Raw genomic sequence first — 18182 nt, forward strand, 5'->3', positions numbered from 1 at the left:
GGCGATATAGGGAATGTTTATGTACTGGCAGGTATCCCATTTGCCTGTCCGCCTAAATATTTTATAGTCGTTAATGTTAATAACTAAATAAATTATGCATCGATCTGCTGATCGATTTCAGCAACAGTGACCATTAAAAGGACACTAGTCACTACGTAGGAAATTAGTTTTATGCACATAACATTTCAAATTTAATGAATGTGTAGCCAAAATTGATGATTTACGTGTTCCAAGCAATTGGCTATTAGTTCAGTCATATCGTACACTACTAACAGTTCTTGATTAGTAAGTATATCTTTATTTATAATACAAAACTGAATTAAGCAGTGACGACGTTAAAAACGCAATTTTTCCGCAAATCCATAGTGAATATCATAGATTATATACAAGCTCTCGACCAATGATATCGCGTCAAATGTCGTTTATTGGACATTGGGTCTATTGGTCTTTATTCCTCTTATAGTTGGAAAAGGCTACAGTTTTAATACCGTTAATTTGTTATGAATTAAAATAGTTTAGCGTGTACAAAGTTAGTGTGATGTTAAGTTTTAATTTATTCACATAAATAAAGGCTTATGTACGTTCGATCATCTGATTGTGATTGTTCTGCGTATGCCGGAGAATATTTTTTCTTTGTATGGGCCCAATAATTAAGCCGTACGAAGTCGTGCGAAGTCGGTGAGTAGATCATTCATTCATAAAAATAAATAGTATATACTGAATAACATTTTTCGAGTTTTACGCGAAAGGTTATATATTTCAATCTTAATCAATTTTATGTAAACCACATTAAAACACGTTCCAATTGCGACATTACTATTGAATCTGTGAATGGTTCATATATAAGCGTTTGTGTGACTTCTCATATTCATTGTATATTCAGCTACTTTGAATACGCACCAAGCATCATGTCTATCTTCGCTTTCCTCCTCCTCTGCGTCCAAGCTTGCTTGGTTCAGGTAAACAATCTTTAATAAAAAGTAATTATTGTTCAGTGAAATTACAAATATATATTTGTAATTTCACTGAACACATTTATCTTTTAATTTAAAAGACGATTCCCACCACCAGTACCCTTACCGTCAGATCACTTCTTTGCTAACCTGCTTTCTTAGTATTAGTTCAGACTTACTATATCTTTATATTTTTTTGTTTTAGAATGTATACAGCCAGTACCTCGGAGGTCCTCTTGGATGTGGATGTGAAGCCGGTCTGGCTGGACCCCTTGGCTACGGCCGAGGCCTAGGCATCGCTGGTTTAGGCTGTGAAGCCGGTCTTGTTGGCAACGCTGGTTACGGTTTGGGCCTTGGTCTTGGTGCTCCATATGGTGCTGCCTACGGAGGTGCCGGTGTCGGTGATGTATCAGTCGTTGGTGAAATGGGCGTCGCTGGTAACACCCTAGTCGCTGGTCAAGTGCCTATCCTCGGTGCTGTCGAGTTCGGAGGTATCGTGCCAGCTGCTGGAGCTGTCTCCATCGCCGGTAGCTGTGGTTGCGGCTGCGGCGGTGGTTACATTTACTGAGAAATTGTAATTGTAATATATAATATAACCAACTTAAATTAAACAATTTAGTTGGATCTCAAATGTAATCTTTCATTTGTACTCATTTACACCCAACTTCTTATTAGTATAACTGTTTACTTCGCAAGACTATTTTATAATTATTCAAAAATCATAATAGTTAAAAACAAAATGGCTTCCAAGTTTTTGTTTTACTCTCTGTCACTCCTCAGATCTGTGTTTAGACGTGAATAACTACGTCACGTCTCCCTTTTTTGTGATTTCATACTACTACATACTTTACTACTTACGTTACGTTACCCATAACGTTACGTTACGTTACGTTACCCTCGCTCCAGTTCTGCTTTCTACACGAGGACGTGACAATCACGTGAGCACGGAGAATATTTTAGCACAGGCCGTTTAATTTACACTTAAATTGTATTTATAAATCTCCACTTTTATTTTCTGTTTTCATTTATACTGCTACCGTCTCTTCTCCTCGTCCTTCCACTTGTACACCGAGGAGCCGTTGTTATATAACTTAATAATTTATTTAATAATCTGAATGGAATTCACTTAGTGGTAGGGCAAATCCGTCTGGGTAGGTACCACCCTTTTATCAGATATTCTACCGCCAAACAGCAATACTTTTTGTTGTGTTCCGCTTTGAAGGGTAAGAAATCCAGCAAAAATAAATCTGTTGTTCCATGTTCCAAATTTCAGATTTCTTAGCTCCGTAGTTTTGACTGTGCGGTGATAGAGTCGGTCATGAAAAAGGTTTTTATAAGAATAGATTTATGTAGCACATATTGTATGGACATAATCATCAATGAATATAGTTCTACGAAAATTTGATAAACAAATGAACCCGCCTTCACCCGCATGGTATGCAGTTTGAGACGAAAGTCCTCCTAATCTGCCGTCGTATCATTTTAAAGTTTATTTATTATTATTTTTTTATTATAAAGCACATTCATGGTTCCATGGATCTTGTCTTAGCTTTAGTAGTTTTTTTTTTTTTTTGTAAATCCCTTGTATGTATAACGGACCATTTAGTCAATGAACGCGGATAAAGCAGCTCGACAGCGCTTTATATTGTAGCTTGTTTCACGAATACCAGTATGTAGGATACATTCACTTATTTTAATATAAATATTCGTATTCTAATGTTCTGCATTTATTACAATTTAAAATTAACAATTACTGTCTCTCTTCCGCCTTTTTACCCAGTGACGCCATTTTGTTTATTTGTCAAGTAATAATAATAAAATGGCATCTCTCGATAAATATAATAAAAACTGTAAATAAATTAATAATTTGTTATTATGTTATTTATATAACGACATTTAAGAAAAGTCCTTCATTCTTGGTAGACATCTGAGTTCAAAGCGCGGCATCATTCCTTGCCGATGATCTTTTGTTATGCGATAATATTGTGTCCAAGAGTATCCTAAGACCATTAGATCTTTGCAACCAGTGAATTCTTTAGTTGATAAAGCTTATATATCCAGAGCTCGATTTTACAACGCAACGGTATGTCGGAAACCCGCAGGGCCGGACCGTAAGTTTAGGGGGCCCTGAGCTAACACCATTTAGGGGCCCACTTAAGACATATCTGAACGTAGACTTGAATTAAATTAATTAAATGGGTTTGATTAATTGCAGGACTCGCAGGGCTGCAAACCATACGATCTGTTTATATTAAAGTTATGGATTCTTTTGCATTATCGTCTATTTTTGAGTTTGACTTGACTTAGCTGGGTGCCCCTTGAGTCCACGGGGCCCTGGGCTGAAGCCCAAAAAGCCATATGGTAGATCCGGCCCTGGAAACCCGTAGTCTACATTAGCCGAATTTAAAGAAATCACTTTCTGCATATTGACTACGAACATAATCCTATCAGTTGCCACTCATGGTTATGCTAACCATGAGTTTATGCTAACCATGAGTTTATGCTAACCATGAGTGGCAACTGACTCTTATGTCTGACTGAGATGAAACCAAAGGAAACTTTGGCCAAATTATTATCTTCGCATATAAAGAATTCGACCTTGAATAGTACCGCAATATTTTTGTTGTTGAAAATTTCTTAATTAAATAAGAAAATGAAATTGTACACAAGCGGACTTATCCCGAGATGCCAGATCATATAATTACAAACAGTTAACAGTTTTGTTACTATATGAAATTTATCATTAATCGTAAAAATAGGTCGTTTACAAACTGTACGACAACGCTACTAACAGGTTTGTTTGTATAATTTCTATGAGACAACCCTACATAATAAGGCTCTATTGGCAGCCCTGTACTTCAATCTCTTCCAGTGAACCTTTAAAATGCTGAGAAGACCATAAATCAAGAAGGTAGATAAAAAGTTTACGAACTTGTAGAAAATTTTAGAATGTGTATAAAAAATTAAAAAGTCAAACTTAAAAGACTTATACTAAGTAATATGATTGATTAAATTAAATAAATACTATAAATATTTATGTACATACATACTTATATGGTTAGTTGTAAGGCACTTGTAACTTGGACAGCAGGGCTGGTCCATTTTTGCTCAGAGGATTGGAATTGTGTTTCAACGGGGAAATGCTGCTAGCTGCACGTCGTCATGATTTGTACAGTAATTATTTTTCATGTTTTTTTTGATCTAAAATGCGTTTTATTACAAACAAAAAAAATTAAAAATAAAAGGGAATAAACTTATTAGCACGTGGTCAACGCGCTTATCAGTTTTTTCCCTTCTTTTTATTTATTGTTCCTATTTTATTACTAAAATATGTAACGACGGTTTTTCTACGACTTTTTATTCATCAATTTTCACTTTCATATATAATAAAAAAACATTAAATGCATTGCTCTGTATATTATTAACTCTGCGACAATCTAGTGTAATCAAATAATATGTGTCGATAATCATTATTTGAAGCCATTATTATTTTTAGTCTTTCGTTAAGGCGCGATCGCAGATCCTGTCCTCGTAGTTCGGTTATTGTTATAGCCAATCATATGCCTAGTTAAGTGTGAAGGGATTTTATCGAGTTTTTAACAAAGTTACAATTATATTTTGACAAGAAATGTGATTTATTTTTTATTATGAGTTAATAGTTTGTAATTTTATGTTAATTATTGTTATATAAAATGTCATAACCATTTACATCATCTGGGTTGTTGGCTCAGACACTAGAGACGTGGCGTAGCTACTCATTACTAAATATACTAATGTAAGTAATGTAAAGTGTATTTTTATGAAAATCTAATGTCATTTATATAAAGACTAAGAATAAATGTTGTTGTATAGTCTATAAGCAGTATAGTAAGAGATTGTATTACAAATAAACCTGTGTGTAAACTAAATATATAATGTACTCGTGTTATGACTGTCGTTAATATTAATAATTTATATACAAAACAATAAAATAACAATGTATTGACTTTAAGGTAATGCGTTCTAAGCATGTACAAAAGTATTAGTATTTGTTTCAATTGGTTTTTAATAAAACGCATTATAGTTATAAAAGACGTTTTTATATCATTATTATTCAGAATATGAAGATATTTCAGGATATCCAGGCGATGTTGAAAAAGGTATTCCTAGGTTAGTCTGAGGAATCTGTTTAATTTAACTAACTACGTAGAGTTTTGTAAAACAAATAAAAGATATATATCTTTGACAAAGCTCCTGGACTATTCCCGTTTTTATTCGACACGAGCAACGATTTGTTGTTGTTTTTAGATGAGGACACCACAACCGCAACCACCGCGGTAAGGACCAGCCAGACCACCGATGCCGTAGCCTAAACCGTCAATAGCACCGAAGGGACCAAGGCCGTAGCCGAGTGGGCCAGCAAGGCCAGCGGGAGCGAGTTCCTCCACAATGGCGACGGCTCCGTTGCCACATCCGTAGTTGACAGCACCAGCTCCAGCAGTTGGCAGAATACCTTCCAGAGCGACGGTTCCCAAGAACGGTAGAGCACCGGCGACTGCTAGAGGTCCTTCAATAGCGTTTTCTGAGAGCACAGACACTCCGTTTGGTGAGATAGGAGAAGCGCTTGACACACCGAGACCACCACCGCTAGAGGCAGGGATCGCAACACCGCAACCACAACCACCAAGAGGAGCGCCGATACCGTAAGGAGCGCCGCCACATCCAGCTCCGATGTACTGTCCAGCGATAGACTATAACAAAACAATAAGTACAATTTAATATAACGATTAACTAACATTAGTTAATTAGCAGACAGACAAAACCAACTTAATTTAAATACTATAATGGAAATTTATTCAAAATCCTTCACAGATTTTAATTTTGCTAACTAAATTAGTAGCCACACGGCATGTACATAATCTATTTTGATAATTGCGTAAATATCATAATTAATCGTATACTTCAATATGGTTTAGATTAAAAAGAGGCGGCAATTACCTGGATCAAGAGCGCCTGAGCGCAGACTAAAAGTACAGCCTTGAACATGTTAACCGTTTGAATGTAAACTTGACAATGTTTCAGAAGAATACGAAGTGGTTTTTATACGAATGCAAGAAGCGTTATCAAAGTAAGTTATTAAAGTGGATTCCACTTGTAATTATGAAAGAAAACGTGACATGAAAAAGTTTAGTAACATTAAGTTTATTTAATGTTTTTATTAGTATGAACGACTATTTTAATTGTTAATAAATTAAAAACGTCAAGATACTGAAAATAATTTAGCAATATTTATATGATTTTGTTTTTCTTAATATTACTAATTTTATGTAAGCCATATTGAGACACGTTTTCCAATTGCGACATTTCTATTCCATGTGTGAATGGTTCATATATAAGCGTTGTGTGACTTCTCATAGTCATTGTATATTCAGCTACTTTGAATACGCACCAAGCATCATGTCTACCTTCGCTATCCTCCTCCTCTGCGTCCAAGCTTGCTTGGTTCAGGTAAACAATCTTTAGTAAAAAGTAATTATTGTTCAGTGAAATTACAAACATACGCAAGTTATAGAGCTAGAGTAGATAATTTAATGTAAGAAAAAATCTATTTATCTTTTAATTTAAAAGACGATTCCCACCACCAGTAACCTTACCATCAGATCACTTCTTTGCTAAACTGCTTTCTTAGTATTAGTTCAGACATACTATAGCTTCATATTTTTTTGTTTTAGAATGTATACAGCCAGTACCTCGGAGGTCCTCTTGGATGTGGATGTGAAGCCGGTCTGGCTGGACCCCTTGGCTACGGCCGAGGCCTAGGCATCGCTGGTTTAGGCTGTGAAGCCGGTCTAGTTGGCAACGCTGGTTACGGTTTGGGCCTTGGTCTTGGTGCTCCATATGGTGCAGCCTACGGAGGTGCCGGTGTCGGTGATGTATCAGTCGCTGGTGAGATGGGCGTCGCTGGTAACACCCTGGTCGCTGGTCAAGTGCCGATCCTCGGTGCCGTCGAGTTCGGAGGCATCGTGCCAGCTGCTGGAGCTGTCTCCATCGCCGGTAGCTGCGGCTGCGGTTGCGGCGGTGGTTACATCTACTGAGAAACATACTGACTTCATCGACGCGAAAATGTTTTCTGAAAAAAATTAAACGATGTTTTGCTGTAAAAACTATATTTTTATTTGGACTCACTCATCATCATCACATCATCACATCATCACATCATCACATCATCACATCATCACATCATCATATCATCACATCATCATTATTTAAATATTTTTTTTTTAAAGAGTTGATGACGGAATATTTCTTTCTTCTATTTATAAGTCACGGTGTAAATTTTTAGGTTTCAAAAATGGGAATGTAGGTAATAAAAATAAAATAAACTTAAGTTTAATTTGAATCAACGTAAACGGAATATCTTATTGAGATGCTCAACAAGTAAAAGCAAATCGTGACGATAATTATTAAACGGGAACTAAATATTCAAAGGTAATAACATCGACCATCCGTCCAGTTGATGATATGATTCTATCCTACAGTTAATATGTTATTATGGACCTCCTAAAACTAGAGACAACACATTAATGATATTAGCCTTACATTTTGCCAGCATTTATAACTAAAGTCATTTTTTACCTGAAAGAGTGGAATGAGAGCCTGTGAATCTCACTGCTGGTCTAAACCCGCCCTATTTGAGGTGAAGGAATTCCGAGCTTATTCCAGTCGGTTATTATTGAGTTAAATGTATAAATGTGTGCAATTTTATTAATGAAATAAATTATCAACTATATAAAATTTATTTGTATCGTAATCAACCAACTGTACGCTTTTTTATGTATTATTTTGTGTTAGTATATGACGGCGCATGGTGCGTTATCTTGTTTATTTATACTGGTCGGAAAAGAGCCTCAATGGTTATTGAACGGCGCTCTAGTGAAGCGTCGCGTTGGTGGTATCGGGGCGGCCATCTTGGATCGACGGTTAAATTCAAGATTTCCCGCGCACCACGTTTACGACGAATCGCTAATTAAACCGATAATATCTTTATTCTTTTGTAGTTGTTCAGTGATTTATCTGTGTTTGTGTATGATATATTAACGAATCGATATATATGACTATTTTGAATTTATAATACTGTGTAATTGATTTGTTTAATTAAATACTTAGTGAATTTGTGGATAATCGTTCGATTATACGTCCACATTTCATGAATAATCCTGATATTGACTACTAATAGGTCAGTCGTCAGACTGTATATAAACCTTAATCCTATTTGAATTACTAAAGGAATACAGTTGTGAAATATACTTACATAAACTTACTATTTATATGGCAGTATGTATACTTTCGTCGTAATCAACTCATTGCTTCACCCTTTAACCTATTTCCAATACCATCGTCATCAAAACTTATTACAAAAATATTTTATTAGAGGGTAATTTAATTGTTATTAAATTACCCTTACGGATGGTGCTCCGTAGTAGTAGTGTTCTATAGTTTGTAATATACTAGCGCCCCGCCCCGGTCTCGCACAGGAGAAAATTCTAATGAAATAAAAATAAGAACTGAGCGTTCTCTTCTTAGCTTACTTATATATATATATGTATATAAAATTTTGCCAGATTTACAGAATTTTTACAAGTTTAATATTTACTATTACATCCGTTTCGCAACGAACGCTTAGGAATGTTTTTCGTTGAACATAATTTAAGTACGATGTGAGAGGAGGGATTTAAGAGAGAGATGGACGTGAACGTGTTTATTATTTATTAATGGAATATTTAAAAAAAATGTGAATAACAGGATATGTATATGTATTTATTTTTTGATTATTTTTTGTAGACCTTTCGAAGATAAAATAAAAATAAAAATTTTGACGTCATCTGATCGTTTCGAATCAAATCAAATCAAATGTATTTTATTTACGTAAACGTCACAATGAGGTATCTTTGAATCGGCAATATTTAAACACTACCACCGGTTCGGAAAGCCTCCAGCGAGAAGAAACGGAAAGAAACTTGCATAGTTGCTCTTTTCAAATAACCAGATTTACAGTGCTGTTATTTACAATCAAAATCAAAATAAAAAAAGACTTGATTTCAAGAAGGCTTACAAGCACTTTTGAATCGCCATTTAACAAACTATTAAAAGTAAAGCTACCACCGGTTCGGAATTTAGATTCTACCAAGAAGAAACGGCAAGAAACTCAGTAGTTACTCATTTTAATTGTTTAATCAGTCCTGTGCTGGAACCCATGCCGAAATCCAGGGGAAATTACTTCGCAAACACATTTAATAATTTGTAGTAAATAAATATATTTATTTTATTTTTTTATTTATTTATTGGAAATAGTTACACCATCGACTTATCACTAGCACATTCACTTAGCAGTAGATACAGGGTATTAAATCTAGGTGAATAAATCATTACAGGTGTAAACAACATTGACTTTAAGATAAGACTATACTAACCTAATTATATCTTTACTAAAAATTTAAAAAAATAAATAATAAACTATAGATAATTAAACAAAACATAAAATATAATTTAAATACAACAACAAAAATCTACAAGGGTTGACATAATTTAATTTATGAATAAAATGGTTTTAAAGTTGTACTATGAGATCTTTACAGAGCTTCACAAAAGTTCGCTTGCTTTGGGCAAAGATGTCGATATTGCCGTTAGAAGAATATTCATTATAAGAATTAATTATTCTGTTGAGGGGTGCATGTTTACCTAAATTTGTTTTAAAAGCTGTAGTTCTAAAAGGTTTTTTTATTGGGTGTCTAGGAATTTTGCGGGGAACAACTAAATTGATTTGCTGAAGTAGTTCAGGTGACATTATTTGACCATGGATCAGTTTGTGTAGGGTCAAAACATCGCTGATTTCACGGCGACTTTTGAGTGATATCATATTAAAATGTTTTAGCCTATTGTTGTAGTTAGCGCGATAAGGACAACTAGTATCCTTGTATGCAAGAAAACGGGTAAAATTTTGTTGTATTCGCTCTAGTCTTTCGATATGAGTGTTATAAAATGGGTTCCATACATTTGATGCATACTCTAAATTGGAACGTACAAGAGAATTATAAATGCAGAGCAACGAGCGAGTATTCTTAAAATCCTTGCATGTTCGTTTAACAAATCCTAACATTTTCCAAGCTTTTGATATTATTTTGTCTAAATGATTAATAAAATTTAAATTGCTATTGATAAGTACACCTAAGTCTCGAATTGAATTTACCTCGGATAGAGGATCGCCAGATATAGAATATTTAGATAATATTGGTTTACTGCGTCTTGTGAACTTTATATGAAGACATTTTTTAACATTTAATTCCATGTTATTTTTATTACACCAGCTAGCGAGAGCGTCTATATCTGCTTGGAGAAGGTCAGAATCGGATAACGTTTTTATAGGTCTGTAGATTTTGAGATCGTCGGCGAATATTAAACATTTGCTAAATTTAACGCTGTCTACTATGTCATTAATAAAAACTAAAAAAAGTATTGGACCTAAATGGGATCCTTGGGGTACCCCGGATGTGGGAACAAATGCAAAAGATGAATAGCCGTGAGTAATCACCCGTTGAGATCGGTTATTTAAGTAGGATACTAACCAATTCAGCAAATTACCATGGATTCCGTAATACATAAGCTTCGATTGTAAGATTGTATGGCTTACTTTGTCGAATGCACTCGTAAAATCCGTGTAAATAGCATCAATTTGAGTCTTGTGATCAACGTTTTCAGATAGATCTGTAACATAGTCTAATAAATTAGTCAATGTTGATTTATTTTGCATAAAGCCATGTTGTTGTGTAGAGAGGATATTTTTGAAATATTTGGTTAAAATTGGGCAGATGAGCTTTTCGAAAAGTTTTGGAATAACGCTCAAAATTGAAATAGGTCGATAGTTTTTGATATTACGCTTGTCGCCTTTTTTGTAAATAGGAACAACATTGGCAGCTTTCCATATTGTAGGAAATTTAGCAGATTCGAGTGATTTTGAAAAAAGGATTTTTAAAGGAAGTGTTAAGTACTTACTAGTCATTTTAATAAATAATGGGGGAATTCCATCAGGACCGGGTCCTTTGCTAATATCAACCGATTTTAATATTTTAGATATTTCACGTTCGGTCAAAGGAATTTTACTTAAGCAAAATTGGGGAAAACAATCTGCTGGATATGATATACGACCTTGATCATGTGGGGAATAGACTGACGCAAACTGTGAAGCAAAAAGATTACAAATATCTTCTCCTGTATTTGCTGTCTTATTATTGAGGAACATTTCTCTGGGAAGATCTGAAGATTCACCACGATGATCCTTTACAAAAGACCAAAATTTCTTAGGATTTTTAAGAACCGATTCTTCTATACTTAGGATATGCTTACGATAACAAGAAGCTGTCAAAGACTCCACCCTATCATTGCTCAACTGAAGTTCTAATTGATCTCTAGGGTTTTTGTATAGTTTGTACCTTTTGAGAATTTTGTTGCGTTCAGCGATAAGTTTAATCAAATTACGTGTAAACCAAGAAGGATATTTTAAATTTCGAGGTTTTGTTTTGGGTACAGTAGATTGAATTATAATTTCCAGTAAGTCATAAAATTTTGCTACAGCCATATCGACATCTTTAAACGGAGATAGCTCCAATTCCCAATCAATTTGACATAACTTAGCATTAACTAAGGTGTAGTCAGCTTTCCTAAAGTTATAAGACGCAAATTGTTTTCTAATAGTTAGTAAACGCTTATTTAATTTTAAATCGATATCTAAAGCAGGATGATGTAAATCAATTTTACTAAGAGGTTTAATACTTTCTTCTATGGAAATATCCTCACAGGTACTTAAAACTAAATCAAGGATTCTGTTATTGTGATTTTTTACATAATTAAATTGTGACAGGCTATTGAAAGACATAAAGTCTACGAAATTACGCCCAAGATTACAATTATAATTACAAGGTGTCAGTGCGAGAATATCAGAGGTATCTCGTTTCCAGTCTATGAACCCTAGGTTGAAATCCCCTAGAATTATAATATCACCCGCGTGAGATTGCATAACATGACTAATATTCTCTAACATCAGGTCCAATGAAGCACTTGTCACTGGAGGAGGAAGATAAAGCACACAAAATAAAATTTCTTTCGATTCTTGACCGTCACTTTTCACTGATACCCACAAATCTTCCATAGAACTTTCAAAGTGTTCAACACGTTTCGAACAAATATTTTTAGAGACAGCGAATAAAACGCCTCCTCCAGTTTTTCCAGAAGTTGAAGTAGATGAACGATCTCTACGGTAAACATTGTATTTGTTGCTAAGTAGCTCTTTATCGTGAACACTGTCATCCAACCAAGTCTCTGTTCCAATAATAATATCAAAACATGAAGTCATTGAAGATAGTCTTATTTCTTTTGTTTTAGTTTTAAGTCCTCTAAAGTTTTGGTAATAGATCCTGAATTTTGAAGAGAAATGGATACGGGCACTTAGCAGCGCTTTTATAGTTTACAAGTGATCAAGAGATTCGAAGCATTTAATTTGTTTGGCAGGGGATTGGTCATTTTTGCGTACATAAATGCGACCATTACGAATCCAAGTGTATCGATATTCCTTATCCCGTGCAATTTTTCTAGTACGTGCGTGAAGAGCTTTAAAATGTGGCGACAAATGTTCGGAGACATATACTGGTGATTTGTTAGTACCGTAACCCAGGTGATTAGTGTTAAGCTTATCTGTTTGATTTTTTTTATTAAACTTTGTTACGGCAGCTAATATGACGTCCCTATGTTTAGTAGTCGGTAACTTAACTATAACCGCTCGGGGTTTAGGACTAGAGTCATCTAATTTTCGTACTCGAGTACAGGATAAAATATCCGAACCTTGTAAGGGTACTGAGACTACTGAGCATAACTGTTCGATAATAGAGTTTAAATTTTCGGATTTGTTCTCTGGTAAGCCATTAATCTCAATATTAGTTTCACGCGAGTGTTGTTCAATCAAGTTGAGCCTGTTAGTAAGATCGCTCACTTTACTATTAAGACTAATATTCTCCTTAGTGAGATTTTTAATTTTATTTTCTGAAGCTACGAGGTCTGATTTTAAGCAATCGTATTCTGCGCTTAAAAATTCTAAGCAATTTTTGAGATCACTTAAAGTCGCTAATTCACTTTTTAAATATGCAAATTCTTTCATTATCGTGGATTCTAAGGTCATTTTAAGAGATTTATCAATAGATGCCTGAATTTCAGATCGTATGCTTGAAAGTAGTGTCGGTTTTAGTATGTTTGAATTTGGAGATTCATTTAGATCTGATTCATCTTCGCCGTGAGAAGAAATATTGTTGTCGCTATCGGTAGTTTCAATAGTTCTTACACAGGCTGGAGAGCCTTTTTTTCCTTTATTTTTACACTTAGAGCATTTCCATTTGTCCTTTGCATCCATCTCCATAGAAATAAAACGCTGATGTGTTATTTTGGCACAGTCAATATCGTACGCGTCCTTACATAAGAAACAGTTTAGATACTCTTTGTTTGTTAATCTTTTTGAGCAATTAGCGCACGGTTTTAGTTTAGGTGGCATAATGATATTAACTTCTTGAGAAAGCTACCAATAGCAATGAATGTATACTTGCAATAAATTGTGCTAATTATTTTATTAATTATTCAATTCAATTAACAACAATAGTTACTATTTTACATTACAATATCTTCACGGCATTCATACGGTCGTTGAACACAAGTCGGATAATAATATGAATGTTCTTATATTACCGATGTGCTGGCGCAGTTGATATGTCGCGGCCAGAAGGTCGTAAGCGCCATGCAGACAGCGTCGCTTACGCGTTTCTTACAACGACGCGTTGAAATGATGATATGTCCGTTAATTGTTTAACTTTAAATTTGTTTTTATAATATCAAACACTTCAATAACTTGTAAACCACTACTTCACATTGATTAATGGGTCGTTACACAAATGTTGATCTACTTTATAACTCGAAGAAACAAGTATTAACTATTAAATACAATTTTTTCAATTGGAGCAGTTAAAAACGGTTAGTTATAGCTTGACGACTATGAATATGACTATTTATTATAAGATATATGAGGGCGAACATGCTGTCTTGTTTTGTTGTATCTCCTAACGCTTAGCCAGCGTTAGTCGTGTAGATAATAGTACAAAAAATAGTTTTTTCATTCGTCGTTTGATATAATATAGCTGACATTGTACGATATATTTATAAATAATTAAAACAAACATTGTTCGTTTATCGTTTTTTCTGCTAGTGAAAACCGCATTAAAATCCGTTTAGTGGTTTAGAAGTAAGCGAAAATACATATAGGGACAGATAGCGGCTTTGTTCTATACAATGTACAGATTTCATTTGAGATAAATATTAAATATAGAATTATCCATCGAATATAAGATTTTAAATTAACATGGTTATTTTTATTACTAACAGTATTTAAAACGGGATATTATAAAATAAAGGTAGTGGTAACCAGTGTTTACGCAGCAAACGTACGAGAAAGGAGGTAGTCCGATATGGACACTTCTAATGCCGTCAACATCTACCCGCAAACGTCAGTCTCGTGAACAAGACATTCGTAGATAATGTCGAAATATCGAGCTCCACCAAATGAAAATAAAAAACATGGTAAATATCCTGTTTAATGTTTTATATAGAATCCATATTCCTAATCGATAGCCGTTAACACGCAACATAATCCTCTATTTGTTTAGTCAAAAATTACTTTACATAAACATACATTATTACAATATAAGTATTCATTTTGATAATCCGTAACATTGACTAACTTCTTTTTCTGATGATCTACCTTATGCATTAGTTCTTCGAAGTCTACATAGTCCATTATTGGCAGAAGTAGCAAGATATATTTAATTATTTTAATTTCAACCTCTTTATATTTTTATGTAATAGGTGGGCAGATTGGCAAATGAACCATACCATTATCACCCACGCCCATAGGACATTAGCGCTGTTAGAAATATTAACCATCCCTTACTTCGCTAATGCGCCATCAACCGTGGGAACTAAGATCCCTTCTGCCTGTAGTTACACTGGCTCACTCACCATTCTCACCGGAATACAACAATACCAAGTATTGCTGCTTGGCGGCAGAATATCTGTGTAATTTGCTTTTACTAGTACAGTATCCAAAAAACATTTACGTGGATTCAAATTTAACTTAAGCTTTCGATTTCCTATTTTTGAAACCTTAATAGGATTATTATAATTAATAAATATAAGAACCATATGATGACAGAGCAGACATGATAGAACCAAAATCCGTTAATGAGTTTAAATAAAAAAAATACTCTTTACAGCGAAACATCCTTTAATCTGTTTCAGAAAACATTTTTGCTTCGATGAAGTCAGTGTGTTTCTCAGTAGATGTAACCACCAGCGCAGCCGCAGCCGCAGCTACCGGCGATGGAGACAGCTCCAGCAGCTGGCACGATACCTCCGAACTCGACGGCACCGAGGATAGGCACTTGACCAGCGACCAGGGTGTTACCAGCGACGCCCATCTCACCAGCGACTGATACATCACCGACACCGGCACCTCCGTAGGCAGCACCATATGGAGCACCAAGACCAAGGCCCAAACCGTAACCAGCGTTGCCAACTAGACCGGCTTCACAGCCTAAACCAGCGATGCCTAGGCCTCGGCCGTAGCCAAGGGGTCCAGCCAGACCGGCTTCACATCCACATCCAAGAGGACCTCCGAGGTACTGGCTGTATACATTCTAAAACAAAAAAATATGAAGTTATAGTATGTCTGAACTAATACTATGAAAGCAGTTTAGCAAAGAAGTGATCTGATGGTAAGGTTACTGGTGGTGGGAATCGTCTTTTAAATTAAAAGATAAATAGATTTTTTCTTACATTAAATTATCTACTATAGCTCTATAACTTGCGTATGTTTGTAATTTCACTGAACAATAATTACTTTTTCTTAAAGATTGTTTACCTGAACCAAGCAAACTTGGACGCAGAGGAGGAGGAAAGCGAAGGTAGACATGATGCTTGGCGCGTATTCAAAGTAGCTGAATATACAATGACTATGAGAAGTCACACAACGCTTATATATGAACCATTCACACATGGAATAGAAATGTCGCAATTGGAAAACGTGTCTCAATATGGCTTACATAAAATTAGTAATATTAAGAAAAACAAAATCATATAAATATTGCTAAATTATTTTCAGTATCTTGACGTTTTTAATTTATTAACAATTAAAATAGTCGTTCATACTAATTAAAACATTAAATAAACTTAATGTTACTAAACTTTTTCTTGTCACGTTTTCTTTCATAATTACAAGTGGAATCCGCTTTAATAACTTACTTTGATAACGATTCTTGCATTCGTATAAAAACCAGTGCGTATTCATCTGAAACATTGTCAAGTTTACATTCAAACGGTCAACATGTTCAAGGCTGTACTTTTTGTCTGCGCTCAGGCGCTCTTGATCCAGGTAATTGCCGCCTCTTTTTAATCTAAACCATATTGAAGTATACGATTAATTTTGATATTTACGCAATTATCAAAATAGATTATGTACATGCCATGTGGCTACTAATTTAGTTAGTAAAATTAAAATCTGTGAAGGATTTCGAATAAATTTCCATTATAGTATTTAAATTAAGTTGGTTTTGTCTGTCTGCTAATTAACAAATGTTTGTTAATCGTTATATTAAATTGTACTTTTTTTTTTTGTTATAGTCAATCGCTGGACAGTACATCGGAGCTGGATGTGGCGGTGCTCCTTACGGTATCGGCGCTCCTCTTGGTGGTTGTGGTTGCGGTGTTGCGATCCCTGCCTCTAGCGGTGGTGGTCTCGGTGTGTCAAGCGCTTCTCCTATCTCACCAAACGGAGTGTCTGTGCTCTCAGAAAACGCTATTGAAGGAGCTCTAGCAGTCGCCGGTGCTCTACCGTTCTTGGGAACCGTCGCTCTGGAAGGTATTCTGCCAACTGCTGGTGCTGGTGCTGTCAACTACGGATGTGGCAACGGAGCCGTCGCCATTGTGGAGGAACTTGCTCCCGCTGGCCTTGCTGGCCCACTCGGCTACGGCCTTGGTCCCTTCGGTGCTATTGACGGTTTAGGCTACGGCATCGGTGGTCTGGCTGGTCCTTACCGCGGTGGTTGCGGTTGTGGTGTCCTCATCTAAAAACAACAACAAATCGTTGCTCGTGTCGAAAAAAAACGGGAATAGTCCAGGAGCTTTGTCAAAGATATATATCTTTTATTTGTTTTACAAAACTCTACGTAGTTAGTTAAATTAAACAGATTCCTCAGACTAACCTAGGAATACCTTTTTAACATCGCCTGGATATCCTGAAGTACCTTCATATTCTGAATAATAATGATATAAAAACGTCTTTTATAACCATAATGCGTTTTATTAAAAACCAATTGAAACAAATGCTTAGAACGCATTACCTTAAAGTCAATACATTTTTAAGTTTTGTTTTGTATATAAATTATTAATATTAACGACAGTCATAACACGAGTACATAATATATTTAGTTTACTCACAGATTTATTTGTAAAACAATCTCTTACTATACTGCTTATAGACTATACAACAACATTTATTCTTAGACTTTATATAAATGACATTAGATTTAGCTAAAAATACACTTTACATTGCTCTTGTTCTCTCTGACACTCTTTAGATCTGTATATTTAGTAATGAGTAGCTACGCCACGTATCTGGTCTCTGAGCCCACAACGCAGATGATGTCAATGGTTATGACATTTTATTTAACAATAATGAACATAAAATTACCGTATTACAAACTATTAACTCATAATATTGGTTAACTCACAATTCATTATTGGGAGGCGTATTGTTCTCAAGTATGGAACTCGCAATACCATGTGCATTAAAACAGGTTAGAATCTATTCAACGAAAGTTTTTGAAGCACATCAATATAAAATGTAATATTAACGACCCTTCGTATCAATTAAGTTGTAAGAGACTTCATACCCTACCATTATATGTAAGACGTTAAATCGCAGATGTGGGTCTCTTATTGAATTGATTGCGCAGGGTCAACTAGACTCCTCTTACTTGCTACATACAATAAATTTGAAAGTACCAACAAGATCATGTGTAAGACATCCTTATAGCTATCTTTACCCCCCATTTCATTGTTCGACTAAATATAGACAAAATTCATTTAGTATTCGTTCGGCCAATT

At 35.1% G+C, this 18182-nt stretch overlaps 4 protein-coding genes across 4 annotated transcripts; 3 read left to right on the plus strand and 1 right to left on the minus strand.

The window, feature by feature from the left end:
- The first annotated feature begins 810 nt into the window (after positions 1 to 810).
- Positions 811 to 1584, plus strand: LOC125074195 (chorion class A protein L11-like). The gene is made up of 2 exons (XM_047685444.1): positions 811 to 959; positions 1159 to 1584. The coding sequence occupies exons 1-2, from the start codon at positions 909 to 911 to the stop codon at positions 1519 to 1521; spliced, it is 414 nt and encodes a 137-aa protein (XP_047541400.1). The 5' UTR covers positions 811 to 908; the 3' UTR covers positions 1522 to 1584.
- A 3431-nt stretch (positions 1585 to 5015) lies between these two features.
- Positions 5016 to 16086, minus strand: LOC125074128. The gene is made up of 6 exons (XM_047685356.1): positions 15940 to 16086; positions 15355 to 15715; positions 10572 to 10694; positions 6904 to 7062; positions 5931 to 5998; positions 5016 to 5683 (listed from the first exon to the last, which is right to left on the minus strand). The coding sequence occupies exons 1-6, from the start codon at positions 16072 to 16074 to the stop codon at positions 5237 to 5239; spliced, it is 1293 nt and encodes a 430-aa protein (XP_047541312.1). The 5' UTR covers positions 16075 to 16086; the 3' UTR covers positions 5016 to 5236.
- LOC125074433 (chorion class A protein L11-like) lies at positions 6286 to 7096 on the plus strand. Its single transcript, XM_047685775.1, has 2 exons — positions 6286 to 6440; positions 6665 to 7096. The coding sequence occupies exons 1-2, from the start codon at positions 6306 to 6308 to the stop codon at positions 7025 to 7027; spliced, it is 498 nt and encodes a 165-aa protein (XP_047541731.1). The 5' UTR covers positions 6286 to 6305; the 3' UTR covers positions 7028 to 7096.
- A 216-nt stretch (positions 16087 to 16302) lies between the features above and the next one.
- Positions 16303 to 17364, plus strand: LOC125074434 (chorion class B protein PC10-like). Its single transcript, XM_047685776.1, has 2 exons — positions 16303 to 16449; positions 16698 to 17364. Exons 1-2 carry the CDS (start codon positions 16402 to 16404, stop codon positions 17142 to 17144), a joined length of 495 nt encoding a protein of 164 aa, XP_047541732.1. The 5' UTR covers positions 16303 to 16401; the 3' UTR covers positions 17145 to 17364.
- Positions 17365 to 18182: the final 818 nt, after the last annotated feature.

Source organism: Vanessa atalanta, chromosome 27 (assembly GCF_905147765.1).
Source record: "Vanessa atalanta chromosome 27, ilVanAtal1.2, whole genome shotgun sequence".
NCBI lineage: Eukaryota > Metazoa > Arthropoda > Insecta > Lepidoptera > Nymphalidae > Vanessa > Vanessa atalanta.

Excerpts from the sequence above, each read along its gene's own strand:
- LOC125074433 (XM_047685775.1), top strand. The coding sequence starts at position 6,306 with ATGTGTGAATGGTTCATATATAAGCGTTGTGTGACTTCTCATAGTCAT. Across the intron at positions 6,441-6,664 it reads TCCAAGCTTGCTTGGTTCAG|AATGTATACAGCCAGTACCT; the intron begins GTAAACAATCTT and ends TTTTTGTTTTAG.
- LOC125074434 (XM_047685776.1), top strand. The coding sequence starts at position 16,402 with ATGTTCAAGGCTGTACTTTTTGTCTGCGCTCAGGCGCTCTTGATCCAG. Across the intron at positions 16,450-16,697 it reads CTCAGGCGCTCTTGATCCAG|TCAATCGCTGGACAGTACAT; the intron begins GTAATTGCCGCC and ends TTTTTGTTATAG.
- LOC125074195 (XM_047685444.1), top strand. The coding sequence starts at position 909 with ATGTCTATCTTCGCTTTCCTCCTCCTCTGCGTCCAAGCTTGCTTGGTT. Across the intron at positions 960-1,158 it reads TCCAAGCTTGCTTGGTTCAG|AATGTATACAGCCAGTACCT; the intron begins GTAAACAATCTT and ends TTTTTGTTTTAG.
- LOC125074128 (XM_047685356.1), bottom strand. The coding sequence starts at position 16,074 with ATGTGTGAATGGTTCATATATAAGCGTTGTGTGACTTCTCATAGTCAT. Across the intron at positions 15,716-15,939 it reads TCCAAGTTTGCTTGGTTCAG|AATGTATACAGCCAGTACCT; the intron begins GTAAACAATCTT and ends TTTTTGTTTTAG. Across the intron at positions 5,684-5,930 it reads CTCAGGCGCTCTTGATCCAG|TCTATCGCTGGACAGTACAT; the intron begins GTAATTGCCGCC and ends GTTTTGTTATAG.